A 27048-nucleotide genomic window follows, 5' to 3' on the forward strand; every position below is an offset into this window, starting at 1 on the left:
ATAGCCTGTTGCTACCTAATAACAAATATCTACTAGAATAATTCTTACTTTTAAGGCACTAATGATGTATCTAGTAACTAAATTACCCTTTAATCCCCTATCTACTAGTACTGCCTTACATATCACAGCCTATAACTTATTATTAGTAGTTATGGCTTATATATCTATAGTAGTGTAGAAGAGTTCTGTTAAACTAGGATCCTATAGTTAGAAATAATTATTATATACTTTATTCCGCTAGTCTAGCTACTTAAGATAATAAATTCTTACTCTCTTTAGAGCCTTTTTTATCTTATTAGTAGGATTTAGTCTTATAAGTTTTACAAACTCTACACAGGCTGCTAGTGCTATATTAAGGAGTTCTATAAGACTTAGTTCTACTCTTATACTATTTATTATATTCTTTAAATTAAGTGGATTCCTATCTAATCCCTTTAAGTATCTCTTTTCCTTTGGGTTCTTGGTCTTCCCTATATTTAGTATCTTAAGTTAACTATTACTTATAGTATCCACCCTGGCCTACTTACTATCTATATCTTTATCTCTAGCAGTGTAGACTTACTATAGTTCTACTAGCACATTACTTAATTATAGAATGTAGATATCTATTAGGGATAGGGAGCTGAGAAGCACTGTGTTAACTTTATTAATAATATTCTATTTAGCTACTTCTTTACTTTCACTGTCTATAAACTAGATATGTATAATATTATTTAATTCTACTCCTGTAATAGCTGCTGAAGTTATACTAGTAGTTAGATCTACTTAATACCTAGACTCTAGTCTAAATACTCCTTCTTAAGGCTAAATTAGTCTAGTCATCTCTGAAGCACTGTAATTTATCTAAGGCTATCTATATTATCTCTATAACTAGAGTTAACCCTAGCCTTAATCTATGGTTTCTTGTCTAATCTGTTATTATTCCTCTGTAGGTAATAGAGGATTTATATAGATTAGTATAATATAGCCTATTTGCCTATACTTAAAGCATACTCTCTGTCTTATATTCTACCACTACTACTATTACTAACTTATAGATAACTACTAGGACTGACCCTAGGATAGATTAATCCTTATAAGCTATTTAGTGAGAGTCCTAATTAGTTAACTTTAATTATTAAGGGTATCTGTAAATATCTTATCTTAGGATCTAGATATAGTCACCTCCTTAATAATAGTTGCCTTGTCTTTATATGCTCTTACTATATAAATTAGTTCTTTAATTTTAACTATCTTAGATATTACTTTCTAAGCTTATATATAAGTATTTAGAACTTTTTATATTATGGGATCTAATAGTCCCTAGGTGAATATTAAACTGATAAATTAACCCTAATTATCTAGAATAGACATTGTGAGCTCTTAGACTTTATTAATATACCCTCTTAGACTTTTTATTCTCTGCTGTAACTCTAAAAGCCTTATAATAATATTCTATATCTAATTACTTAGCTCTTATTCTAGGAACCTTGCTTAGAGATATTAGGCTAATTTCTCCTAGTCCTTCCTCTCTGTCTTAGGTAAGATATGGCTAAATCTAAGAGTAGCTTCTCTTAGGCCTATAAAAAGTATAGTAGCTATTGCCTGCTTCTTTTCCTTAGGGTTTAAGCTTATACTAGCCTATATAAACTAATACTAGTTAATATAAAGATCTATATCTTCCCTAGGTTTACCTAAGAAGGTAGGTTAGTTTGATATTATAATATAGAAATAATTTATAGTTAGCTGTAAAGGTTTCTCCTTGACTATAGATAATAATAGATTACCTAATTTACTGCATGTAGAGGTGTATAATAAGGTTTAGAATACTCTAACTATCTCTTATAGCTAATTAAGTAGAGTATTATTAGGTGTGCCTTCCCTAATCTATTCTAGTTACTAGTAGAAGGAACAGGTGCACTCTAGGGCTAATTCTAAAATAGAAGGTAGGTAATGTAATGCTGTCTAAGGCTTACTAATATTACTCTTAGGAGCTAACTGCACAGGCCGCTACCCTAAGTAGATAGATAAAAATAGGTCTATCTTAGTAACTACTCAGGTACTTTATGCTTCCTAGCCTTTCTTATAAAGAATATAGGAGATGAATCTAATAATTCTAATTAAAGGAAAGAAAATCTGAAATAGAATGAGTTTAAAGAGGAAATCCACTAAGTTAACTCTTTATAAATCTAGCTCTTAGTTACTCTGAGGATTCGCAGCTGCTTAATACTCATACTTATAGGACTAATATAGAAATAATAATAAAGGAAATATAGGATTTATTTAGGCCCGGCACTGGTCACTAAATGATGCTTATACTAATAGATTTAATGGAAACACCTGAAACACTATATTGTTTTTATAGATAGATGATGGGTAGGATACATGTACCAGCTATAGAACCACTACTGAGAACTTCTCCCCATGCCTTAGTAAGCCGTGTTTACAGTGTTTGCACCCTGTTCCGTGATAATACCTAACACTCTTAGTTTTAGTTCCTCGTGTTTAATATTAATTATTCACTTAAGTACAAGATCACTAGTCTAATTCATCAGCTACTCTATACTATTAGGTATACATACTTAATAGGCCTTGCTTCTATCTCTACTGTTATTATTCTTGTGTTATCTTTAGTTATCTTTAACCCTCAGTCAGGTCATTATATCATTATGTTATCAGGCTATCTAGTTAATAGGCCTTAGGCAAGTATCAGATATAGTTCAGGGACTATATCGCCCCGTTCCCAAAGTAGTAGACTAGCAGAGAACAGCAGAGACGGATCCCAGGGTGTGACACTAAGCCTATAGCAAAGCTAGTCTTATTAAAGTTATAGATATCTTTAGGTACAATCCTATACTGCATTATAATAATTTATATATAGTTAAACTACTCCTTAATAATCTTAGGGTCTTTATATTAAGCATGCTAATAGTTATATTATTAAGAAAAGCAAGTCTTTAATTTATTATGTTGTTAAATAAAGTTATATACCTATTTCTCTCTAACTAATTAAATAGGTGTAGTATGACGCATAGCAAGAAGGATATTAGCTATTTCTTATATATAAGATAGCCAGGGAGCTGCTCTATGTTGAATAAGTGATAGAATCTATTATATAAGTAATTCCTCTTCATTTTAAGTCATCTTATGGGAGTTGGCGTGTGTTTTGAGATGTATAGGGATACCACTAAGCTGTTAATAGAGGGTTCTCTCAGGGATATTATAAACACAACCTACTTTATAAATACTGTGGATTTTATACTTTTGAATAGCAGAAATTACTAATAGGATCCTGCCTTCCTACTCAGCTAGTTTTCTAGCATTTTAACATGCTTTTAGAGGCATGGCTGGTGGTAGAATTAAGTAAGGTTTTCGACCAGGGCCAAAACGCGTGAGGTGCGGCGCTCGCTTGCGTGCGGCGCTCGCTTACCGAATACGTTAATGTCAGTGTGTAGATCACGTGATGTTTCCTTCCGCCGGTGATGTCATGTGTTGGATAAACCCCCACTTTCAGCCTTAGGTATCCATAGTTCTCACTTTGTCTTGAACTCTATCTAGAGCACTCATCTTGTTCCTGACAACATCCCACGCCATTCTTACTTCCATCAAATCATCATCATCACCATGGCCGAAGAAGAAGACCCTCTCATCAAGGCTTTGCCTCCAGCGACCGACTATCTCACATATCTCACCCTGTTGGAGTACCAATTGACCCCCGCTCGCTTGCCCACTCTTCATAAGCTGCTACAAGATGAGACCCTGACAACAAACATTGGCTGGGATCTGGTCCAGCTACTACTACCAATGCTGCCTCAATCGCTGGAATGTTTGCAAGATGTTGCTCGCCTTGGCAACCCCAGGGAAGTTATCCTGAGGGTTTCCGATGCTCTAATGCGGCTTCAACCCGACGAGGACGACTCTAACGCTCACACCCCACCAGGAGAGTTTGATGCGCCGGAAACACAGTCTAAATCAACTACCAGCTATAATGATAGACTTGGCGAAGCCACAACAACCCCTCCACGGTATGTCGTGCAATTCAACTCTCTCGTCGCTATGCTTTCCATTTTGCATTCCCGCATTCAGACCAAATCCCCGAGCCGATTTCTCGCGACATCCCTCCAGGCAGTTTTAGAAGCATACACCACACTGCCAACCAGTGAGACAACAATTGCACTTTTGGAGTTTCTCCGTGACGTGTCTCCGACGAAAAGGCCCGCTCCACCTCCTCGATCTGCCAGCGAGTCAGGTGTGTTGCGGGTGTCGGCCGCGTCCGCCCCGGATCCCGAAGCTGAAGTTCAATCTCCATCGCCGAAGACCAATGACGAGCAGGCTCTTGTCAAACGCTTCCTACAGTTTGGTCTGATCGAACTTCTAAAATCTTATCTACTGGGTCTGGCGGGTCCCATGGACCCAGGGATGTCATGGGCCATCCGGTTGCATGAAAAGCTTCATCCTGAGACGCGCTTACCCGGGAAGGACTCGCAAACCGATGTGTATTGCAGTAACAACTACTTGAAGGATAGAGACATGATACTGGCGAAGATAACGGTATGTTATCACCCCTTCCTCCGCAAGCGTTGCACATTCTGACTGATGTAGGCTCTGTCGAGTGACTTTGGTTTGAGTGATGATCAGCTGCTCGCAATTGCCCTCCAGCCTGCTAAAAACCAGCCTGCACCATTGGACTTTGATGAGCCCCCCCAAAACGTCGAGGACATTCCGCTGGAGAGACATGGCTCGCTGTTACTGCTCGCTGGACGGGCCGCTATGGCTGAGCTGTTCTCTTCCGGACAAGTTCCGCCCATCCCGGTTTTCCCTGATCTAGCCCGTATCTATTCGAATTTCATCGGGCCAGTCAAATCTCCGGACGATGTAGCATTCGGGCAGCCGCAGCCGCTCCTGGACTCTTTACTCACACTGACTACCCTTTCATTACGTAACAACGCGATCGGAGAACCCACAGACGACAAGGAATTTTACGATCTTCTTCTCGCAGTGACTGCTTGCACGACTCGGCAGACCTACAGTATCATCCGGCAGCTCCCCGAAGTCATTGTCCACAGCCATCCCTCTCAAAGCACCCGCTTCAAAGTCATCCGCAGGGTCCTAGAGGACGAGCATCTGCTGGCGGTCAAGGACCGAGCAGTCGGATGGCTGAAGAAGGAGATTCTGGCCGCATCAGCTCAATCCTCCAATAACGCCACAAACATCTTCCTCAACCCTCACTATTTCTCTGTTCTATTCCCGCTGCTTTTCAACTCAGCCGATCTACTTCTCAACGTATCCACCGACATCGCAGCATCGTGGATCCAATTCTCTCAGACACTAGCTCCATCCATCCACGCAGCATTGAGCCTGTACTACATCTTACTTCAATCTTCGACGCTCCGGACGCAGTTGCAGCTCGAGAAGACCTACCCTTACTTCCGCAGCCGATTCTTGGAACCCCTCAAGACCCTCTGTCATGCCTTTGAGACGGAGATGACGCAGAACGGCGGTGATGGCCGCATCGAGGCCGCTGTCGGAGAGGAGATGTCTCAGATCGGCATGGCCCGCTCCGTAGGGCTCATCTCGCATGTCGTCGAACGGGTCGAAGAAGCGCTGGACAATGCATTCGGGGGTGCTGATCTAGAGTCGTCGGAGCCGAGTGCGGATGATATTGCTCGGGTGGATGCGATTCGGAAGGAGACCGTACTATGATGATTACGTCCGATACATTCTAGTTGTATGTAAAATGAGACCAGACCTTGTCCCAAGCAACTATGCATGATACCCCATGAACCTTTACTTCCTTCTCATTTAGAACGAACGAAGCAATTCATCAGATCTTCACATTCATTCCGGACTATCACGACCAAAGTTTGTAGAAAAACAAGTTCCAACACCGACCCGATCTCACCCAGCCCAAGATAAAGCCAGCAGCTAGCCCCGGAAGAAGAAAACAGCAGCACCAAGAGAGTGGAATGCCAGGAAAGCAAGAGTCCAGGCCGTTCTGCCTCCCTTCACAAAATCGCAACGCAACGTCCCCCTCCCCTGTCCCCATCCCCGCTACCCAACTATCCTCCGAAACAGCCCCCCATCCAACAAAGTCGAATAAGTCACGTCATATCGGATAATTGTCCGCGTAAGAAACGAAGAGAGTCGAAAGCACGCAGACCCGGGAGGTCAGGTCAGGTCACTACAGCAGAAACAACTCAAACGGAAAAAAAAGACAAGTAGACGCCCGCATCTTGACTTTGAACGCCACTGGTCGGTAGGTGCTGAGAACATCGCGGGCGAGAATCTCGTCAAATGGGGGCGTTTACATGACGACGCAGCCGCCACCGGGGGAGGCTGGAAGCACTTGTTAGTATAACTGCACTGCAAGTCTGATTTGGGGAAGAGGGAAAGATGCATACACTTGACAACAACGGCGTCCTTGACAGTGCTCTGGGGAGACATTATGGTTAAATTTGGGTTTTGCGTGAGCCAAAGATTCAAGTTTGGATGCTTGGAGATTGGGATTGATAGGATTGATGGTGGGAGAGAAGGAGGATGATCTCGGGGAATCCACGATGGCTTTATATCTTTGTCTGAGGGGTGCTGAGTCGGCCTGCGAACTCTGTTCTGGTGGTGTATCTCAGCCTTGCATTTGTATGAGAAAAGAAGGAGGAGGTGGTGGTGGAGGAGGAGGAGGAGGAGGAGGAGAAGGAGAGTGATGGTCTGGTGACTTGAAGAAATGGATGCATCTTATGGATTTAAGCGGTTATGCCATAGAGTCGGATAAAGAAGAAAGGTCGATATTCAAGTCGAGAACATTAGTATTCTTCCCGACTGGGTCAATGGCGTTGGGATGGCTCGTCAATGCTGTGAGTGGTGCGAGTCTTCGATCGGCTTAGTATTGTTTTCGACTTGAAAGACTGCCATTTTCATTCCCGTGGTCAGTCAATGTCCAGCGGCCTACAGCGAGTATTCTCTTCTGATAACAATGGGAGATTCGGCTCTAGGATCTCCAACTGCGTAAAGAGAACCTCTTTCATTTCGGCAGTCTCCATTTGTGGACGATCCTTGATCATTGCGAACATCATCGTCTTGGACTTTATGTACACCGTACAATAGGTAGGGCCACATCATGTACTGGAATCTATTGGCCCAGTTCATGCCTCGTCAATTGACGCGCTGCCATGATCTCTGTTGGTCAGTCGAAAGATAAATGGATATCAGATGGTGTATCGTATGCACTGCAGATCACACATTCCCAACAAGGCAAAAACATAGTACTTCCAGAATATGGGAGTTGTATGCCAACAGTATTCAGCGAATACCGTAGATTGATGAGATGCGGTCGTCCAATTAGAGGGCCGGTCCTTGGTATTGTTCTTCGAAGGACAATATCAACCACTCAGCCTGAAGTCAAAATTGAAAAGATTGCAACCGGATGAAAGAAAGAGACAAAGAAGAAGGATTACAGATCGAATTATCCAAAATTACTAGATTCCTGATTAGGTCCAATTATACAAAGAAATGTCCAGCCTTCCTCAAGTGTAGAGGGGCTCCGTCAGGTCATTGAGAGCCAATCCCGACTTCGCAACATCCTCCTCGATCAAGAACATCAATGGCATCTCGACCAGCGTGCCTTTGACCTGACTCAGCAGCTCCTTGACCTGTCGAACGCCTTCTGGTCCAGGAGGGAAGTCGTCCCGCACAACATGTCCATATTCGTACCGCGGGGGCTTGACTTTCTCGTCCTTGCCGTAGGATGCCTTATCGGCGTTCTGGAAATAGTAGCTGTAAAACTCCCGGTATGTCGCCCAGTTGCGCACGGTGTCGTCTGGAACAGCATGGAAGACTTTGCGGAAGACCTCGGTGTTTGTCCTTGCGCGTGTATTCCAGAGGCTCTGAAGGGTATCCGCGAGAGGATCTGCCACGATTTGACTCTCTGGAGCCTCAAAGTCGAAGTCATTGGGAACGCCCACGGGCTCAGAGTTGGCATCTGGGCGTTGGTAATCTTGGGGTGGCAGGAGGCCGAGGTGCTTGCGGAATAGTTGTCGACGCAGAGAGGCGGCAAAGCGACTGGCGGTCCATGGCTTGCCATTCATGGTGGACTGAACGGGGGTGTAGTCTTCGATAATGACCGCAATCTCTGAATCGTGATCCCCGAGCTGGGAACGATCATTCAGATTGGCAGAGCCACAGATGACGACCCGATCATCGGCAATCATGACCTATTCATCGTCAGTCAACCAGTTCCTATCATACGAGGGTTATGTCTAACCTTAGAATGAACATAGAGTTCCTCAGTGACAAATGCATCTATCTCGGCCTCACTAGGACCTTCCCAAGGCACGTTGCGAATGTCCTCGCCGTGAAGCATATAACACTCGCTAACAGTATCCCACCGGCTGGATGTTGGCTTAGCGGTCGACACTTGATGAGCAGCCTGCTGATATTGTTGCTGGAATGGAACACTTGTGTCGAAAGCAGTCCGTGCTGGTGCAGGGCCATAGCCTCCCTGACCGACCGCATTCAGATCATGTTGTCTGCGAGCGTCTTCATAGTTAACACCGCTTCGTTGCTCGGCTTCCGTCATGCGGCTGTTGACATTGATACGGTCGTAATTGCGAAGGTTATAAAACCGGATATACTCCATCGGGTTGACCCCTTCCTTGGCGATCAGCTCCATGATGCTGTGGCCTCCGCGGTTGATGGAGTTGTACTGGAACTCCATAATGGCACGCGTTCCCAAAGATGCATCGTCTTCCAGATCACCGGCAAAGCAGGGGACGGTCGGAATCACAACAATGATCTTGTACTTCTGGCCGGCCCGAGCTGCGCGCAGAATGCGCTCCACAATAGCAGCACCAATCTTGTTCTTGACCGGCTTCTGAGCATCACCTGTTGCTGTGATAAAAAACTGATTTTCGATGTAGACAAAGTGCTCACTGTTGCGGATCACAGCCGCGTAAGCATCGGCAATCGAGTGTTCAGTCGGTGTTCCATTACTCCATTTCGCGCAGCTGCGCACAATCTGACAGGACATGTTGCCTCGCGGCTGAGAGCTGTGGCGCCCAAAGGAAGTCAGACGATCCTGGTATTGTTGGACTTGTCCCGCCAATTGTCCGCGAATGATGTTGCCGTATCCTGTGAGCTCATCCTTGAGACGGCGAGGAATGAAGCCTGATCCCCGGTCGGAGTCGCCTTGGCCACGAGCTTCCTCATAGGAGTCGTCAAAGCCCCTTGTCTGGGAGTGCGATCCCTCCTGAGTAGGTGGAGGAGGGAAATAAGGAGCTTGCCCATGACCTTGAGCTTGAAACTGAGACGGAGGAGCTGGGTTGTGTTGACTGGGAGGCGGTCCCGGAGGTGGAGGAGGGAACGAATCCCCTGTATAAGTATAAGTCGATTGGTGACCGCCGCTCTGCGATGGAGAGTAGCCGGCGTAGCTAGGCGAAGACTGGTAGCCTGGTGTTCCTTGTCCGCCAACGCTCGGCTGTGAGGGATAACCCGAGAGGCCCGGAGCCTGCTGTTGCGGCCGGGGTTGATGATGCGGCGCCGACTGTTGGGCATTGTATTGTTGGGGGGAGGGAGAGCCCGGTCGGCCAGGCAAGACAAGTCTGGCGTATCTTGCATCCTTGCGAACCTGGTACTTCGTGTCGTAGATGAAGTTCCAACGCTCTACGAAATGCCGACGCAAATCTTCCACGACCGGCCCGTGCAAACTCACTGAGATATCGGACCATCCCATACGGGAGGTACGTTTCCGATCCAGCTGGTTCTTCTCCCAGTGTACAACATCCTGGAAGTCGAGGACTCTAGCATTGTTATAGTCCTGACCAGGGAAGACAATGTCGTCCAAATTGGTGGGATGGACATCAGCGATAGCGTGTTGATAGGTATCCCATCGGCCAAAGCACATATCCAAGCCTCCCATGAAGGCGATTCTGCCATCGATCAAGCACAATTTCTCATGGTGGGCCCAGTAGAGGATCACATCATCACTCATGCCATACAGGCCCTTGAGCGCATCACCGGACATCTTTGCAAGCGAAACAGTGTCCAAGGTCAGGTTTTGGAGAGAGGAGGTAATCGAGGATGCCAATCCTTGACGATCGGGAAGATGATCGGGGTGTCGGAACACTGCGATATTGGGATGGAGGTCTTCTAGAGCGTGCTTGGTGTGTGAAGAGGACACTGTGAGAGCTACCATCAGTATAATGCGCTCAACTCGGCCCCAGAATTCCCTGCTGGTCTTGATTTGTAAGTTGGTACATACGAGTCAATGCCTGAGTAACCTCCTTGTATACAATGACGTTGACCCGCACTCCACGCTGCGCCGCGGCCTGCAGCATCCGATCCAGTCGATACTGTTCATTTTTCGCAGGTGGACGTCTCAGGTACAGTTCAGGAGATAGCCACCCTTTCAAAGGAGTTAGTCGCGAAACAGAAGCTTTGCTTCTCTAAGGGATGAACATCACTTACAGTCCAGAATCCAGATTGATTCCCGGGCGCTCTCGAGAGCTTTTGAGACAGCATAGAAGTAAGAGCATCCGTCGACATACCACTTCGCATCGTTGGCCTGCCGCGGAGGGGCAAAGCTACCAAATCTGTGCTCCGACTGAGGCTTATTCGGACCATGCTCTGCATATGCCTGTTGTGGATCAAGAACATTGCCGACTCGCTGGGCGACTTCCGAACCAAGTCCGGTGACGGTGTCTTGAAGTTTTCCTAGGAGCCCTGAAAGCTTATCCTGCTTCGCGGGTTTTCCCTGGTGCTCGGGATTCTGGTACGGGTTCTGGTTCTGGTTTCCGTATGGGTAGCTTTGGGACGATCCTTGATTTTGGTAACTCTGTCCCTGAACCGACCAACACATGATATTAGTCACTGCAAGCATGAGACACGCGAGTTCTATGGACTCACCCCATAACCCCCTGGGAAAGGACCTTGAGACTGGCTCTGTCCTGTCTGCTGAGGCTGGGAGTGTTGTTGCTTATAAGTGTCCTTCAGCTTTTTGAAGGTATCACCAACGAAGCTTCTTGTGCTCTCTCCCTGACCATCTTCTCGTCGGTGGTACTGGCCGTAGGCCAAATCATCTTCTCGTCCAGACATTGCCGAAGTCAATAGGAGGCGATCGAACTATGAGAATCGAGGCACAATATCGCCCGCAGCTGAACGCCTATAGAATCAACAACGAACCTTGAGGGATATGGAACAATTTATCCATATCATTGCGGAACAACCGACATAAGCCGGGGCCAGATCAGCCCAGTCCCTCATTTACACAGCCTCACCCTCAGGTCGTTAGTCTGTTGACACGCGGCACACCAACAAGCCACTACTGCCCCGCTATTCTGAGACAATCGGCAAGACAGCCCACTTTCAGCTTGAGGAGAGAAAACAGATCTCTCTTCGCCAATGAAGCCATCATTAGTTGGATTACGACACAAAGCCTGAAGCCTTCAGTGTTTCCAGTAACAGGAACAGAGTTCACTAAAAAAAATAAATATTAATGTTTTCTGGACAGTCTTAGGGCATTCCGGTTGTTGAAAAATATAAGACCTGGACACCTTTTGAGCCTAGTGGTATTATAATTCAATACTGTTGATGCTGGCGGGGGTTTAAATTGTTGCCTACCCCTCATATAATCCCGCAACAAGCATTATTCACACCATTGTGGCGCAGCATTTGAACTTCATAAATGCAGTCACCATTGATTTGTGGCTGAAGTTCACAGGCAGTTAGTGAGCGAGATAAAATGCTCGATAGATGCAAACTCGAAGCTACTGAGGCCATCAGTTTGATTGTGGTCCCGTTGACGTCGGATGATATATCCCGGGAGATTCTCTCCGCTGCTCTGCAGTCACCGGCGAGCTATAGATATACATTAAATGACCGGGCAATCTGGTAAGCAATAATTGTCTCAATATGTCGTCAGAGACTAAGTTAGATATAGGGCCATTGATCCTGAGGGTTCCAAGTGAGGTTCTCCAAGCACACCAAGATACTATTTACACCAGAGCGAGAGTTGGAGAGGGGATGAACCCCGCAGGGATTTGCTGGAAATTGGTCAGGTACGCCGTACGGTAAAGGAATTACCTTATCTATGCAAACAATCAGATATTCCCGGGGACGATAAGGTAATGGAGTGGTAAGAGAACATTACCTATCAGTGACAATTGCCTTACCTTTCTCTCCCCGCACAGGGTGATCTCAGTATTAGAGAAGATGTCCCGCATCACTTTATAAAAGGCTGACGTCGCTCCACTAATAGAAGAACAATCCTCACCTTTCTCTTCTAACGATTGGAAGTATCGGTAAACATAGCGTATAATCCCCCACGCAAAGATCTTCTGGAATCGACCCAACTGACCACATCAACCTTCATCATGTCGCTCGCAACACTTGATGTCAGACCACTCCCTCCAGAACCACCAGATAACCCACTAATGAAATAACTGCAGGCCACGCAGCATCCCAATCTTCCAGCATCCGCAGCAACTCTTTTCAAAGCCAAGGCCCACAAGAAGCTCAGCTTCGAGCAAATCGCCCAACATATCGGCCGCAATGAAGTCGCCACAGCAGCCCTCTTCTACGGCCAGGCAAAGGCCTCCCCTGAAGACATCCAGAAACTGTCAGAGCTGCTCAATATCTCACCTCAGGTTCTAGAGGAGCAGCTGAGCGGCTTTCCGGACCGCGGTCGCTCCGTTGAGATGCCGCCGAAGGAGCCCTTGATCTACCGGTTGTATGAGATTGTGCAGAACTACGGGTACGCGTACAAGGCTGTTCTCAATGAGAAGTTTGGGGATGGGATTATGAGCGCTATTTCCTTTTCGACCAAAGTGGAGAAGGAGACGGATGCGGATGGCAATAACTGGGCTGTTATTACTCTGAGGGGCAAATGGTGAGTTTTGGATTCTGGGTTTGGATGTAACTGACAATGGCAGGTTGCCTTTCTCTCGTTTCTGATGCGGATGTGCTATAATGCGTATGATATTGGATATGCCAAGTTGAAATAAGGCTTATCAAATTTGAATAGGTAGTATAAGATGTGGTAAGATATCTCTAAGTATATCGATTGGTGAAGAATAACTATCTATTTGAGTCATACTAAGAATTGTATCATGTCCATGCTTTGATCTGTCTCGATGGAGGGCACATGAACTACCTGTAGGGTCAATCATGGGCTGATATATGTACCAGCATAAATATTCACGTCAACATCAGATTGAAGCGGTAGGTATCTCACAGAAGGACCAGAAGTGTCTACTGTCTGTAGAATTCGTCCATTATCCTCAGGTATTCCCAGAAATATTCTGATAGCCTCAAGGAGCTGGTAATGGCAAAGAGTGAATGCCTTTTAGATCTTTGATACACGAAACGTCGAACACTCTCAGCAAGATTTCCTAAAAGAGATGTCTCACTATTTTCACTTTCTCTCACTTGCCATTCAATATTAAAGACAGACTCTACCTTGGCTTCTTCTTCTCCCCCATCTTGCCAGTTTATAACTACTCTTCGATTGACGAACTCCCTTTACTCTCACCACACCTCTTCTTCATCCACATTATTCCTACATATTCCCACCTTCCGACAAGACCATCAACAATGCATAACCCAGCTACGCCTAAGACGGTGCTCTGCACTTTTCCCGACTGCCCTTGTCGTTTCAACACCATCGGGGAGATGAAGAAACACAAGAGCTGCGCCCCTGAACACGAATACTGCGCCCGCTGCGACGAAGACTTCGAGAACGAGGAACGACACCTGATCCACAAGATTAAAAGCAACAAGCACATAGTCTGTCCCATCTGCAGCGTCGATTTTCGAAGCGAGGGAGGCCGTGACGGGCACATTCGCCAGGTAATCTGTCCTCGACTCCCGAGTCGTTCTTCACCCAGACCATGCCATTAGCCACTTGTACACATCACTAACTGTGAAGGACGGGTAGTACCACCGCGCCGAGCAAACTCTGACCTGCTATGGCTGCAAGGCTCTCTTCAAGACTGCCGGCGGCCTCATGCGCCACATCGAAGATGATGAGTGCCCCGAGATCACTAAGAGGCGTCTCCTCGAGGAAAGATCCAAGAAGATTATGATCAAGCAGGCTCTGGGAACTGGCGTGGGTTTGCCCCTGCTCATCCTACCACGTCCAGGCGATTTGGACGAGGTCGACGGCGGGGTCAAGGTCAACCCACTGGAGTACGACAACCGCGAGGCGATGGCAAACCAGCCAAAGCCTAGCGAAGATGGTTCGGCTACATTGTCGCAAAAGCACTGGCCAGAGCTCAAGACGGCTGCCAAATCCAGGGCAACGGGTAACCCCACGCCTGCTGACCTGATGGCGTTCTCTGACCTTGCCATCACGGACAAAGCCGGAAATGGAGACTGGAAGGGCAAAGGGAGACTCATAACACTTCCAAAATTCGAGAAGGAGAAAGACGAGAACGAGCGTCCCTTTGGCGTGGGAGCCCCGGATGCTGGCCAGATCTTGCGCTTTCTGCAGCACAACTGGGACCCAACCAACTTTTCCGACTCCTACAGCGGGGAATATGTCTGCCCTTGCAAAGCACGCTTCAAGACCATGAAGGTGTTTGAGGAGCATATGTTGATGAAAAGTCAAGGCGCACGGGGCATGGAGTATGTACGGTGGTCTGGCTCGGTTGTAACGGATGCTAACTACTACTAACCGTCTAGGTGTCCCGGATGTCATCGTATCTTCAAGACCATCGCAGCATTGGTTGCTCACTGCGAGTCCAGTACAAAAAGATGCCATATCAACACGAACTCCCAGTTCAGTCAGATCATTGACGAGGTGAGCGCCGGAGTCATTCAGGCGGCGGGTTATATGCCAGATGGAACTGTGAAATATGAGGCTGGAAAACTTGAGTTGACCAAGACGACCACTATCGGCGTTGAGCTTGAGAAAAACAGGTGGTAGTTGAGACACACCGAAGATCCTCCTCCAAGTTCCATCCTACTGTGGCAATGGTTGAGGGCATAGGAGTCGTGCAGCAAGTATTGCGATGGTTTACCATTGACTCAGAGCCATTGCAGCATAGAATTCAGGCTAAGTTGATTAAGATTGTGTTCTACAAAATCAGCCTGATGGAAATTCAAACGAAAGCCGTCCCTAAAGCAATGGATGACATCAGAAAGAAAGTTAACGATTTTCGAGAATTCATCTCTATGGACAGTAATCAGCTATCAATGGGTATAAAGAGCATCGTAGGACAAACATCATTGCCAAAAGGCTTCAAGGCAAACAACACCGGCAGGAACCAGTTAGATCCATAGTTCACGACCCCCCTTCATTTTGAGCCTTGAGCTCTCGACCAGCGATAACATTACTTAACAGCACTCCTCACAGCACTCGAAGCAGAGGATACCGGCGCAACTACTCCACGTTAGCCAATTTCAACTGCCATCGTAGTATAACAGGTGTCATACACTCCACAGCAAACATCTCCAGCGCCACCACCGCGCAGCTGCATGTTCATCGCCTCTTGGTTTTTCTGTAAACAAAGTCAATATTTACTCCCGTTTTGTCACAATGTGATCGGGGATGGGAACGAACCGGTTGCTCAGTCACAACACGCTCTGTAGAGGGGGCCTCGGGCCTAGGGGGCTGCTGCATGGTGAGGGTGTTAGGGTCCCAGGTGGGTTGTTGCTGGGCGGGGGAAGCGTCCTTGGAGGATTTGAAGAAGTCGAAGAGGCCCATTTTTGTTACAGAGATATGTCTTGTAGGAGACTGGACTGAGCGTGATAAGATGGAGATGAGAAAGAGATGCGGAGAGATCGGCGCAAGCTGGATGGGAAAGAAGCAGGGACGGGAGAAGATGGGCAGTGGGCTTATGTACTTTTGAACCCTCGCTTCCCTCGGTAGAAATGCCGGGGAAACAGAGAAGAGTACAATAGCACCGCCACTAAGTTTAATAGCCAGAAATTATAGCGCTCGACTCGGAAGGCCAACGCTAAAACTGCGAAGACGGAGAAATCATATGGTCGGGGTGGAGTGGACCGGTCACGGCACAGGAAGAGTCCACGCTCTTTGGACTTCAGCCCTCGTCTTTGCCGATTTCGTCACTCCATCTTTCATTTAGTGTCGCATCGTTAACTAATTGGCTTTGGAGCCGGGGTTGTCGAATCTCATCTTTGAGCGCTATCCTGTTGCCTGGAGATGCCAACAGAAGAAGCGCTCGACAAGCAACATGGTCTTAGGCGTTTACGATCCCTGTATGTCTTGCCTCATCTTGAGATACGTCAGCAAATCGCTCAATGAGAATATAGCATACATGAGACAAGGCTGCTGAGCAGTCTCCGTGTCCTAGGACCGCAACCATTGTGGCTTGTTATGAGTTAGGCAACCTCATTTCCAATGACGCGGTGGGACCACAGGTACAAACTCACAATATTCGGTCTTGTTTTGTGGCTAAGCTTTGCTCAAGCTCCATTTGTCCAGCTTGGCGGGGGTTATTCTTAGGATATTACTCCGTAGTCGGTGCCGAAAGCCGAAGTGAACGAAGTCTCGTAGGGCTGGCTAGGCACATTATTACGTTGCGACCCATGTTCTACAATGGCCATACGTGTCCCTCACAGGTTGCAATCACCAAGCACCTGCGTTACTTCACGTCTCGACAGAATGGAGACTCAACAGCCATGTTGTGGAAATACTCTGTAGTTGCGCTGTACTGAAGAGCACGATCACGTGATTGTTAATCGATGGTAGGGATTCTTTGTCAGGTTATTATTCCTCAAATACACGTGCTCAAGGGTATCATATCTGCCTTTCAAACTGAGACGTCTGATGGCTATACTCTGTCTCCTGTATACCTCATATCAATTCCAATCCCCTCCTGGCCCATGATGAGTTCCAGCTCGATCAGGTACAAGCTGACGGCCAATTGACAATCTTAGATATCATATGCGCTAGACCAATGTATGATGGGCGACTAACCTGTACCTGTTCCTGTGCCTGTCTTCTACCTTTAATGTGTTGCTTGAATGTACTGTTGAATATGTGCCCATAAATTTCTGCCTGAAAGTCCAGGCAACCAATACCAGCAGACTGCATCTCTGGCTACTTGGGCCACCGTAAATTTTGCATCAACCACCATCGACACCAGCTCTTGAAGAATTAACTACAGGACAACAATACTGAAATTCAAAACAATTTAAATAATCCCTGGATAAAGTTACTTCCTCCGAATTCACAATCTCAACGAGGGCAACTCCCACCAAAAATGACCATGACCACAAACCCCCCTGAACAAGATATGGACATCCACTCCACCCGCGAAGCCGACTACATCCGCTTCAAACACTACGCCGCCCTAACCTTCCTAATCGCCTCCCCCGTGCTCATCGCCCTGCCCCCGCGCAAACTCGACCACCTGACCGTCCTTCTCGCCGGCGCCTTCTGCGTCTCCGCGAACCACCTCACCCGCGAACGCACAGGGCGGAGTATCGTCGAGCGCATCGAGGCACGAATTACTTCCACCCCGTCACTGGTCATGTCCGATCTCCCGAGCCAGCGGGCGCAGGAGATCCAGGCGAAACTGCGTGCGGCGCGGGATGCGCAGATCCGGGAGGGAAGTCTAGTGGGTGAGGAGCTGGAGAGGTTGAAGGCGAGGCGGGAGCAGGAGAGGGGCGTTGCGGAGCGGATCTGGATGGGTGGGGAGACGGAGGGGTGGAAGGAACGGCGACTGAGGGAGGAGCAGAAGGCGTTGGCGGAGGGCAAGGGGTATGGGGATTTGATCAAGGAGCATATTTGGGATGTGTGGACGTGGGGGCAGAAGGATGGGGGGAAGGAGGAGGAGGAGGCGAAGAAGAAGGAGTGATTATGCAGTGGTGGTGGTGGTTTCATGGATGAAGTGTACGATATGGCATGTATATGTGGGTTTGGAAAACTGGAGTTTGGCGTTGGTCAATCTTAAATTTGAGCCATTGGGCTCCCTGCGGCATGGCCGCTTACTCACAGGTGGTGCTTGATATGCAACCTGTTAATGGCAGATTTCATTCACTATGTTATGACTGTTGGAAAGTACTGACTATTCTTTTGTAGCCGGCTGGTATGTATTCGACTGTCATCTAGCTTTCCGTGACCAGGCATGGATAGTATGCACAGCGGAGTACGATTGGACCCTTCCAATTGTTTGCGTCGTGCATGAAATGCTAAACAATCATACTCTGCAAGGTCCCATGGCATGTCCGGTTCTTCCCATCGCACCTCTATCAACGACGCTTGCTCGAGGAACGGTGTTTCTGCTATCGACCCCCGACTAATCAAGAACGAGTCCCAACCAGCTTAAAAGGGACCGAGCAATCACAGGGGAACCAAGTTCAGTGCAGGTTTACGATTAGATTGCAAGTGATCACTGGGAGCAGCAGGATAAGAGAGTAGAGGACGGATGCTCGTTTGATGGTCTCTGCATCATTTACATCTCTAGACCAACGCCCAAATCTTGTCTGATCTGACGAGATCTGCTTGTAATTGAGGATATCTTCTATCACGTCAGAGAGGATATGATTACCTGGAGTACCCTTTATTTCACGCAGTGCCATATTGTTAGTCGTTTTTTTATCAAATTGCCAGACGGGAGTAGTAGATATACTGGGTTGAAAATGTCAGGATATCCCTAATTTTACGCCGAGGGGGAAGGGTCCATTTACAGGATCCAACATGGACGTCCTCCAATTCACCTAGAAACTAGGCGAGGCAATTAGTACAAAGAGAGATCCTGCATCAGTAGTCAGTACCTTTGACAGCCTGTGCTGCTTGGATGACTTAGAGACATGAATGTTTGTTAAACCTCCATGATAGTCGCTACACTTGGCAATATTGATACACTAGATATGTAAACAGGCCAGCGTCAGGTCTTGGGTACCAGAGTCTTGAATGCGGGCCTGAGATACAGTCATGATGCGGCCTGGCTGTTATGAGATACATCCTTTCCTCCTAATTCCTAAACCAGCGAGCGACAGATGGGCCACGATGCTAGACGACATGAGCTACATCTCAACGCAAGTATGACCATTAACGACAGGGCCTTTCCAGCAGCTGTCCAGAAATCAGTTGCGCTGGGTACATGTAAAAGATATTGTGATGTACTGGTTACTTACTTTCATTTGGGCGAATGTGTGTCCTATTACTGACCCAACCTAAGCAACAGGCGGCAAGGACTTCTACTCAGGAATGTAGTTCTGTCGACCAGCTGGAGAAATCTATCGGTTGTCTGTGCGACAACTGCAGGATACGCTTCCAATCTAAAGGCTTTTCTCCCCGGGATCGCCTCCAGAAGTTGGTCGAGGCCAGCAGCTCAGGCGAGTCTCTTATCATCCACGTCCATTTGTGCGCGAATTTCTCAGTGACCTCCCAGTTCTTTGGATCCCACGAGTCGCCCCACACAAGCAGCGTCGCGGCCGAGTTCCTCGTATCCCAGAATGCCATCAGGTCATGGCACAGCTCATCATCATCGAACGCATCGCCTGCGAGAATCAGAAGGTCGCGCATGCGGGGAAACGGGAAGAAGTCCAGCCATGGGTGATGCGGGACCTGCAGCTGGATGGGGGTCGGGCGTAAGCTCGGTGGAATTCGTTCTAAGGCAAAACTGGGCTGCTGGAGATTGAAGATGGAGACGGCATCGTCGCTTCTCATCCATTCGGGAGTCATCCCGATCATGGTAATATTCTCGTTGATTGCTCGATGGACGTTCAGGCGGCAGAGGCTGATCAAGTGGTCTCTCTGTGGAGAGCCGGTCAAGTAGCTCTGGTAGGCTGCGGATTCAAACCATTGCCGGAACTGCAGTGCATGAGGCGGAGCGTTGGCGCATGCGAACTTGTCCTGTACTTCTGCGGTGGCGGAAATGGAATAGACCTCGCGCAGAGATCGGTCCCAGGTGGATGCAGTGGACGAAGATACAGAAGCAGGGGGAGCAAAGATGCTCGTTTCGGAATGCGGTTCTACGGGAACTACCCGCTTCCTCAAGCCTAGCAAGGCGGGCGTGGTCAGCTTGCTGGGGGTTGAAGCTGTATCAACGATCAAGTCCATGTTAATACGCACGGTAGAGTCGCTGGTTCACCCGATTCTGTAATTTCCTGCGTTCTTTTGGATCTATGACGCCCGTCCAATCATCCTGTGGTGCACGAACACCTGCTTGCTGAGGCATACTGGCGAGTGGAATCATATCGTACTGCTGTGTATTTCTTATCATGGTTGGTTGTATACACTTCATGCACCATTTGGCATTAGAATTTAGAACAGCCAGCCTGCTAGAAGGCGCGAAGAGCAGCCTAAATGCAAGATGCTGACAGGAATCAGCTCCGTAGTCCCATTACAGGGGGTCTGGGGTCCACAGAGGGGCGAGTGCCCAGAGGGCTCATAATCAGGTTCAGATATGCTCGTTGCTTGCACTTACTCTCAGCAACATTAGAGTTCCGCGAGTTCATGCAGGATGCTTGGGAGTACATCTCCAGCCAGCCTTGGTCGACATGCCAAGAATAGCTGGCCGAGAGAGAGAAAGCTACTTTCTCTACTGCCTACCAGCTACGCAATTTCGAGGCATTCAAGTGGCTGTTCTCCGGGCGCTAATGCACCTTGCTTACGCCAAGCCAGACCTAAATTTTATACCGAGAGACCCGCAAGCGTCACAGTCTTCACAGAGATCGGGGCTAACACCTCAAAATCAACTCTACCGTTGACTCGAGTCATCCAACATGGTGTGATGGGTCATCGACTTGAGCACATGTGCGACTCTGAGTTAAATGAACAACCCCGCCGAAACCGGGGCACTCAGCATCTGCTCTTCCTGAACCTCTCCCAGCAGCGCATTGCCTGGATAATCCTCCAAATCCAAATCCACATATCCCCGGGAGGCCCATTTCCTGGCGGTGACGAAGAAGGAGTGACCGTTGACGCTCGGGTCACTCAGTATCCGAAGGAGACACTGTCCTGCATCCTCAGCCGAGGCAAATTGGACCCCGACCTTGGAGACATGGTCAAACGTCTTCTCCGGCAGAATCTTGGTTCGGACGTACCTAGCCACAAATCTTCCATGAACCATACGCCCCACACGCGTAAATGTAATAACGAGGTGGGTGGCTTACCAAGGGGAAATCACGTTGACCCGGGAGCCATAATAGTAGGTGGTCCTCCGTAACGAATGCATGATGCCCCGCATGGCCCATTTGCTCGCACTGTACTGCGGCGCTCGGGGACAGTCCAGGAACGCCGCCCCTGAGCCGATGAGAATGAGGCAGGTATCCTCCTGGCCGAGGGTGGGCGTTGAACCGTTTTGGCGGATGAAATAGTGGGCGGCCAACTTGGCAGTGTACAACGGGCCCTTGATGTTGATGTCGACGATGGTCAGATCCGGTTTGGCAGGCTCCTGGTCCGGGTGTGGCTGCTCGAAGACTTCATCCGGGCGATGAATCCCGGCGTTGGCTACCACGTAGGCGATGCGGCCGTTTGGGGAGAGGGAGACTGCGTTTTCAAACAGTCGGACTTGGTCATCCCAGTGGCCCGCATCGCAGGGGACAAATTTCGTCCTTGATGAGGCAAAAAGGTTTCTGGTCAGTGATGGACTACGTTCAAGCCAGAGTGCCGAGGGGGATCCTACATTGGCAGCTCTGCCGCCAGGCGTTGACCTTTCTCCAAGTCGATATCTCCAAAGCAGACGTAGACCCTAGTATATTATATTTTAGCTCGTGTGGGTAGATGATGAGCTGAGGTCGCACGGAGTGTTCCATACCCAGCAGCAACGAGCGCTCGCACATAAGCTTCACCAAGACCACTCGCACCTGTGTGTCTGTAAGCGAGGGCAAGATTGTGGTATTGGGAAAGCATCTGAACCTGGTTACCTCCTGTCACAATGGCAGTCTTTCCCTTCACACTGCTGGGGTCAAAGTCCCGCTCACAGTCGATGGGGCCCGTGTGGATGTAAGGGGCCATGATGAATGAGGCTTGGTCAAGAGATGAGGACGCGTAATGATGGAGAATCCAAGAAGTTGTGTGCACCCAAGGCAGCATAGCTCACGGAGATCGACTCTTTTATCTTCCCCTGCAATGCCGTGCTGTGCTTCCGGTGTCCTTCCGTGTTTGTATGATCCAAGGACTTGAGTCAGCCTCCGGCTCAATAGCCCTGGGATGGCTGTTATTACCAATGGATCATTCATGCAGCGAAACGGGCCTGGACTGGCCCCACATGTAAGCAACTCGCTTTTGGATCAAACTTGCCCAGTGATGTCCATTCCTGACTCAACTGCCTGAGAGCCAAGGGTCTCGGCATGACGACAACGTCCCTCATGGTGCGTCCGTTGCAAGGGCCTATCTGCACCGGAGAGTACCGATGATGTACAACGATGGCGTGCAACCTCCAGCGTGCTTATTTATACCACCGGTCGAACCGTGCCTCGATCCAGAGACGAAATCATTCTCTCCTGGACCTCAACCAAGTCTCCTAGTCTTTATCGAACAAGTAACCCGACGCAAGACCATGAAGGTTCCGACAGCCCTTAGCCTGGCCGCACTACTCTGCGCAGGGTCGGCTACCGCCCAGAACCTCTCCTATGGCGCAGACAACTTCTACCGCAGTGACAGTGTCACCCTGCGGCCTATCACATTCAAGAACCAGTTTCAGATGACGGTGGCTGGCAACCTCTTTGTCCCCCGTAGTCAGAACCTCACCGGCAGCGGTGATGTCCCAGCTATCATCGTGGGCCATCCGATGGGCGCCGTGAAGGAGCAGAGCGCGAACCTGTATGCCACCAAGCTGGCGGAACAGGGATTCGTGACTCTATCCCTGGACCTCCAGTTCTGGGGCGGAAGCTCCGGGGAGCCGCGTAATGGCGTGTCTCCCGATCTATTCGCCGAAGTCTTCAGCGCCGCAGTCGACTACCTCGGCACACAGAACGTCGTCGCCGTCGACCGCCAGCGCATCGGTGCAGTGGGTATCTGTGCGAGTGGTGGTTTTGTCATCAGCGCGGCCAAGATTGACCCGCGCATTCGGGCCATAGCCACAGTGAGCATGTACGACATGGGCGCCGTCAGCCGTAACGGACTACGTCACTCCCAGAGCCTCGCCGAACGCCAGGCCATCATCAGTAACGCAGCACAGCAACGCTGGGTCGAGCTGGAGGACCCCAGCCAGACCCAGTACACCGGCGGCACTCCGAACGAGTTGACTCCCAGCACCGACGCCGTCAGCCGCGAATTCTACGACTTCTACCGCACCTCCCGCGGCGAGATCACCCCCCCCGGATCGACCCCCGAGCTCACCACTCACCCGACTCTAACCAGCAGCCTCAAGTTCATGAACTTCTACCCCTTCCACGATATCGACTCGATTGCCCCGCGTCCATTGCTCTTCATCTCCGGCGACCAGGCCCACTCCCGCGAGTTCAGCGAGGATGCGTATGCCCGGGCCGTCCAGCCAAAGGAGATGCTCTGGATTCCCGGTGCCGGCCATGTTGACCTCTACGACCGTGTGGATCTCATCCCCTTTGACAGACTCACGCAGTTCTTCCAGACGAACCTCGCCCGCAATGGGACTGCTTCCAGCACTCGGTGACAGCCAAGTCTCAGATCCCTGAGATAAACCTAGGATGATGTAGCTACAGGTGCAGAGCGCAGTGGGGGGGGGGGGGGGGGGGGGGGGAATATAGACCATACGAGTAGTATCCTGTCTAATCTAGGGGATGTATATATATATATTTATATATCTGAAAGCATATTCTGAAAGAATATTGCGTGCTCAGTAATCTCATGGGGACAAAGTCTACCCATTCACTCAACTGGCGCAAGCTCGGCTTCCAAGCCATGCCTTCTCTACCACAAACGGTGTGGTATCTTCCATACCTCCAATTAACACGAGAGTTCCAACTCCAACCAGTCATCCTAGCACTTCAGACATAACTGACTGGTTGACTTATGATTTCCAGATCGATAGTTCATAGTTGTTGATGATCTCAATCGAATCTCAAGGAAAAACAGATTACCTCGTCATTTACAAGGTAGCGACTAGACTATCGTCGCAAACCGTAGGCGCAATGATATTGTGCGCGCATACCAGTTTGCCGTTGCTTAACAACGTATACCACACATCCAAGTACTTCATCGTGTTCTTCATGACAAATGGCACAACAGTCGCTCTGTCTGACTTCGTATGAGTCGGTAGTAGGTAGTAAATGGCATAACGGGATGTATATACATTGTTAATCTCTCGGTGGGATCACTGGGATGCTTTGGCAAACGCCTGGTATCGCAGCAGCTCAGTGAGCATCGGAGGGGTAAGTCTATACGCGATTGTGATACTTCTCAAGACTAATTATACTAGGTACTACCTTACTTGGTTCTCCCGGTAGTCTTGTAGTATGGTGGTTCCTTGCAGGGACTAAATCGTGTTCATTCTGCCGCTATCTCAGTTGTCTTGTATGACCTTCTGCATTCAATACTCTCAGCCTACATGCTACGGAGTAGGTTTGAACAGAGAACCGTCGAATTAGCGAGCTGTCGGCTAAATTTCACGGTCCATGGCTAACAGTTATAGTCCTGCACCACCATATGCGAGTCCAAGCCAGGGAAATCCAGATATGGACAGTCCTTGGTCAGCGAAGAAGAATCCTCCCGGCTTTTCGATCCACCTGCACGACCCAAGGACGGTCTACATCCGCATCTACACTCTACAGTCCTGTCAAAAGTTAGAGAAAAGGAATCGTTGAGGCGAAACTCGAGCATTCCATTCAAAACTAATAAGAAATGTTTGTAACAAAATCAACAGATACAACAAAATCCCCCCATTCGGGCAGTGGATCAAGGGAAACATCCTCGTCGCTTTTGTCTGTGATCGAGGTAAAAGCCTTGAACGGGATACAGAAGATAACAAGAAACCCCTGATCACACATGAGTCCTCCAGCTGTCTCTTTTTTTGTCTTTTGATCAGCTTCTACCATTTTTTCAAAGTTTCAAATCTCTTATTCGCTTTCGTCCCCAGATAAAATGGTCTCTCACGATGTGGTGAGATCTATCCAACGACTCAGCAGGCGCTGGTCTTAGTGAGCCAGTCTGGTCACTTGAATCAATCCTTTCTTCTCAAACAGAAAGCTGTCTCCCACTTCATGTGGATAAGACGACATCTTCCCCAGAAATCCCTTGATGGGATGGTTCAAAATGCCTCATGTCTGAGGCTTGAAAGTTTCCTCCGCTGGGATTCTCCCAATCCCATGGCCGGCGCCGGCCGATTCCTTGTTCACTTTGTTCTTTGACTGACTGTTCAGTCGGTAACTGGAGTTCGAAATCCAATCGAAGGTTCAGTCGCTGCATCAGAGCAGTCGATAGGCGAAGGTAGATCGAGTTGAACGAAAAGAGTTGCCACAAGGTTGTTGTAGTTGGTGATGTGGTAAGATTTGAAAATGGAATTGGCTTGTCGCCCGCAGTTTGATTGTATCGACTCGACTGAAGTTTGCTCGGTTGTTGGCTCGCAGACCGGTTGGATTGTTTCGACGATTTGAACGATGAACCACCATGTTGACGCTGCTAGTCCCAAAGTGACTTTCGAAAAGAGAGAGAGTCGAAGTCGTGAACGAAGGCAACCGGGCCGACACCTATTGGGGCCCTCAACAGGGCGGCCAAGCAGTCGCAAAAGCATCGTTCAAATGGTATGTGTGCAAGTGAAACCTTTTCCATTTGTTGGTTTTGTTCTTTGTTCTTGTGATTGTGATATTGTGGCTTTCGTGGAAGTTTCGTTTTTCCCGGTCAGAACAATTATGCGTTTTTTGTTGTTGTTCTCCCGTCAGGCATCACAGGCAGTCAAGCAATGGTGGGTGGGACGTGACATTGCCAATGCAAACGTCCCGAGGTATGTCAGGTTCACGGGGGGGGATTGGCGTGCCAGTGCCCAGAATGGACAGTTTGCTGGGCTATCCTGGCCCCCCCGGAAGTAGAAGAAGACAAATCAGAAGTAGACGGGGGCACCAGCCACATGGAGGCCGGTGGTGGTGCTCCCCTGAGCCTCCTCGCTCACAGAGAGGTTCAACATGGCTGAGGCCTGAGAAACCGTCAGCCATTGCTGTCAAGAAAAATAGCCAGGAGAGTGAAAACTCACAATCCAGTTCATTGCCCAAGCCCCCTGAGCGAAATACTCAGCCCTCTATAAAGGTGTGAGTATGCTGATCATAAACTTCGATCGGAACCTAGGACAGGAACTTACCTCTTCGGGGAGGGGAGGGGCGTCTGTCATGACCACGTCTCTATCTTCTTGAGCCGGGGCCGTGATGGGTGCAGCAAATGCGTCCCTCATCACAACGTCACCATCCCGGGTGCGTGTAAAAGCAGTACGAAGCTGCTGTGTACGACGCTGGTTGTTGTAGTTATTCTTGTTGTTACCCGGGTGTCTAGGTGCCTATTGTTTTGTCAGCTTAATAGTCACAAAAGGTCGAACAGTAGAAGTGTACAGCGTTTTGCCGAGGCTGTCTGTTGTTGGGCAAGTTGCTCCCACGCTTGTGGGTGTTCGCCCCATTCGGACTCGGAGTATGAGGAGGACGACGAGGCTTCTGGTTCGGTCTCTGACCTCCAGCGTTTCCTCCTCGCCGTCGGTTCCCACAAGGGGACTAGAGAAAGTCAGCTTTGTGTCTCAGATAATTTGACAAAAGGGGAGGGAGTGAAGATACATTCTGGTTGCGATTCACGCGACCCTAGAGGCCAGTTAGCAAAGAGTACATATCACAACAGGGAGACAAACACTTACATGTCCATTGCGGTTGGTGTTACCGCCAAATTGTCCAGTTCCATTCGGCTGGTGGCCATTAGAAGCAGAAGCTTGAAGAAACCGGGCCATGCCCCCGCCGAAGGTATGAATTCCGTTGGTGTAGGAAGCCATTGGGTTTTTGGTCTTCCTCGGAAAACAGATCATAAAAGAAGAACAGTTTCAAAAGAGTGAAGGTGAAGCGGAATTTATTTTTTTTTTGCGTATACCACTGCTACCGGCTCTGGTCGGTTGAGCTTACTATCCAGAACGGATCCCTTTATTTCCTTCGTGAGTGAAAAAAGGTTAAAAAAAAAGTAACGATTTAAAAGCAGATTTGTTTTGGCTCTTTTTTGTT

The 27048-nt window shown here is 48.6% G+C and overlaps 9 protein-coding genes across 9 annotated transcripts; 5 read left to right on the forward strand and 4 right to left on the reverse strand.

The window, feature by feature from the left end:
• Positions 1 to 3496: 3496 nt before the first annotated feature.
• Positions 3497 to 6327, forward strand: AFUA_2G16510 (uncharacterized protein). The gene is made up of 2 exons (XM_750895.2): positions 3497 to 4530; positions 4582 to 6327. Exons 1-2 carry the CDS (start codon positions 3604 to 3606, stop codon positions 5680 to 5682), a joined length of 2028 nt encoding a protein of 675 aa, XP_755988.1. The 5' UTR covers positions 3497 to 3603; the 3' UTR covers positions 5683 to 6327.
• A 53-nt stretch (positions 6328 to 6380) lies between these two features.
• On the reverse strand, positions 6381 to 11531 carry pld2 (putative phospholipase D (PLD)). The gene is made up of 5 exons (XM_750896.3): positions 10876 to 11531; positions 10438 to 10810; positions 10232 to 10375; positions 8237 to 10149; positions 6381 to 8186 (listed from the first exon to the last, which is right to left on the reverse strand). Exons 1-5 carry the CDS (start codon positions 11062 to 11064, stop codon positions 7500 to 7502), a joined length of 3306 nt encoding a protein of 1101 aa, XP_755989.2. The 5' UTR covers positions 11065 to 11531; the 3' UTR covers positions 6381 to 7499.
• Positions 11532 to 11610: 79 nt separating this feature from the next.
• cyn1 (putative cyanate hydratase) lies at positions 11611 to 13190 on the forward strand. The gene is made up of 4 exons (XM_750897.2): positions 11611 to 11859; positions 11909 to 12103; positions 12227 to 12362; positions 12417 to 13190. Exons 3-4 carry the CDS (start codon positions 12342 to 12344, stop codon positions 12858 to 12860), a joined length of 465 nt encoding a protein of 154 aa, XP_755990.1. The 5' UTR covers positions 11611 to 11859; positions 11909 to 12103; positions 12227 to 12341; the 3' UTR covers positions 12861 to 13190.
• A 370-nt stretch (positions 13191 to 13560) lies between these two features.
• On the forward strand, positions 13561 to 14893 carry AFUA_2G16540 (putative C2H2 finger domain protein; the record flags this gene model as incomplete). The annotated part of the gene is made up of 3 exons (XM_750898.1): positions 13561 to 13815; positions 13904 to 14592; positions 14650 to 14893. 3 exons carry the CDS (start codon positions 13561 to 13563, stop codon positions 14891 to 14893), a joined length of 1188 nt encoding a protein of 395 aa, XP_755991.1.
• A 2308-nt stretch (positions 14894 to 17201) lies between these two features.
• On the forward strand, positions 17202 to 17792 carry AFUA_2G16550 (uncharacterized protein; the record flags this gene model as incomplete). The annotated part of the gene is made up of 1 exon (XM_750899.1): positions 17202 to 17792. One exon carries the CDS (start codon positions 17202 to 17204, stop codon positions 17790 to 17792), a length of 591 nt encoding a protein of 196 aa, XP_755992.1.
• A 956-nt stretch (positions 17793 to 18748) lies between these two features.
• On the reverse strand, positions 18749 to 20517 carry AFUA_2G16560 (bZIP transcription factor). Its single transcript, XM_077804238.1, has 3 exons — positions 20015 to 20517; positions 19075 to 19941; positions 18749 to 19012 (listed from the first exon to the last, which is right to left on the reverse strand). Exons 1-2 carry the CDS (start codon positions 20184 to 20186, stop codon positions 19142 to 19144), a joined length of 972 nt encoding a protein of 323 aa, XP_077660398.1. The 5' UTR covers positions 20187 to 20517; the 3' UTR covers positions 18749 to 19012; positions 19075 to 19141.
• Positions 20518 to 20711: 194 nt separating this feature from the next.
• Positions 20712 to 21979, reverse strand: AFUA_2G16570 (putative short chain dehydrogenase/reductase; the record flags this gene model as incomplete). The annotated part of the gene is made up of 3 exons (XM_750901.1): positions 20712 to 20988; positions 21058 to 21597; positions 21702 to 21979. The coding sequence occupies 3 exons, from the start codon at positions 21977 to 21979 to the stop codon at positions 20712 to 20714; spliced, it is 1095 nt and encodes a 364-aa protein (XP_755994.1).
• A 319-nt stretch (positions 21980 to 22298) lies between these two features.
• On the forward strand, positions 22299 to 23527 carry AFUA_2G16580 (alpha/beta hydrolase; the record flags this gene model as incomplete). The annotated part of the gene is made up of 1 exon (XM_750902.2): positions 22299 to 23527. The coding sequence occupies one exon, from the start codon at positions 22299 to 22301 to the stop codon at positions 23517 to 23519; it is 1221 nt and encodes a 406-aa protein (XP_755995.1). The 3' UTR covers positions 23520 to 23527.
• A 1140-nt stretch (positions 23528 to 24667) lies between these two features.
• On the reverse strand, positions 24668 to 26858 carry AFUA_2G16590 (uncharacterized protein; the record flags this gene model as incomplete). The annotated part of the gene is made up of 3 exons (XM_750903.2): positions 24668 to 25994; positions 26157 to 26348; positions 26694 to 26858. The coding sequence occupies 3 exons, from the start codon at positions 26856 to 26858 to the stop codon at positions 25902 to 25904; spliced, it is 450 nt and encodes a 149-aa protein (XP_755996.1). The 3' UTR covers positions 24668 to 25901.
• Positions 26859 to 27048: the final 190 nt, after the last annotated feature.

The sequence above is a fragment of the Aspergillus fumigatus genome, chromosome 2 (assembly GCF_000002655.1).
Source record: "Aspergillus fumigatus Af293 chromosome 2, whole genome shotgun sequence".
Lineage (NCBI taxonomy): Eukaryota > Fungi > Ascomycota > Eurotiomycetes > Eurotiales > Aspergillaceae > Aspergillus > Aspergillus fumigatus.

Bases quoted from the DNA above. Each gene is read 5' to 3' on its own strand.
- AFUA_2G16510 (XM_750895.2), top strand. From the start codon at position 3,604: ATGGCCGAAGAAGAAGACCCTCTCATCAAGGCTTTGCCTCCAGCGACC. The intron at 4,531-4,581 runs GTATGTTATCAC...TGACTGATGTAG, and splicing joins TGATACTGGCGAAGATAACG to GCTCTGTCGAGTGACTTTGG.
- pld2 (XM_750896.3), bottom strand. From the start codon at position 11,064: ATGTCTGGACGAGAAGATGATTTGGCCTACGGCCAGTACCACCGACGA. The intron at 10,811-10,875 runs GTGAGTCCATAG...TGGTCGGTTCAG, and splicing joins CTTTCCCAGGGGGTTATGGG to GGACAGAGTTACCAAAATCA. The intron at 10,150-10,231 runs GTATGTACCAAC...TAGCTCTCACAG, and splicing joins GGTTACTCAGGCATTGACTC to TGTCCTCTTCACACACCAAG.
- cyn1 (XM_750897.2), top strand. From the start codon at position 12,342: ATGTCGCTCGCAACACTTGAT. The intron at 12,363-12,416 runs GTCAGACCACTC...AAATAACTGCAG, and splicing joins TGTCGCTCGCAACACTTGAT to GCCACGCAGCATCCCAATCT.
- AFUA_2G16560 (XM_077804238.1), bottom strand. From the start codon at position 20,186: ATGAAGTGTATACAACCAACCATGATAAGAAATACACAGCAGTACGAT. The intron at 19,942-20,014 runs GTGCGTATTAAC...CCGCCTTGCTAG, and splicing joins GGTGAACCAGCGACTCTACC to GCTTGAGGAAGCGGGTAGTT.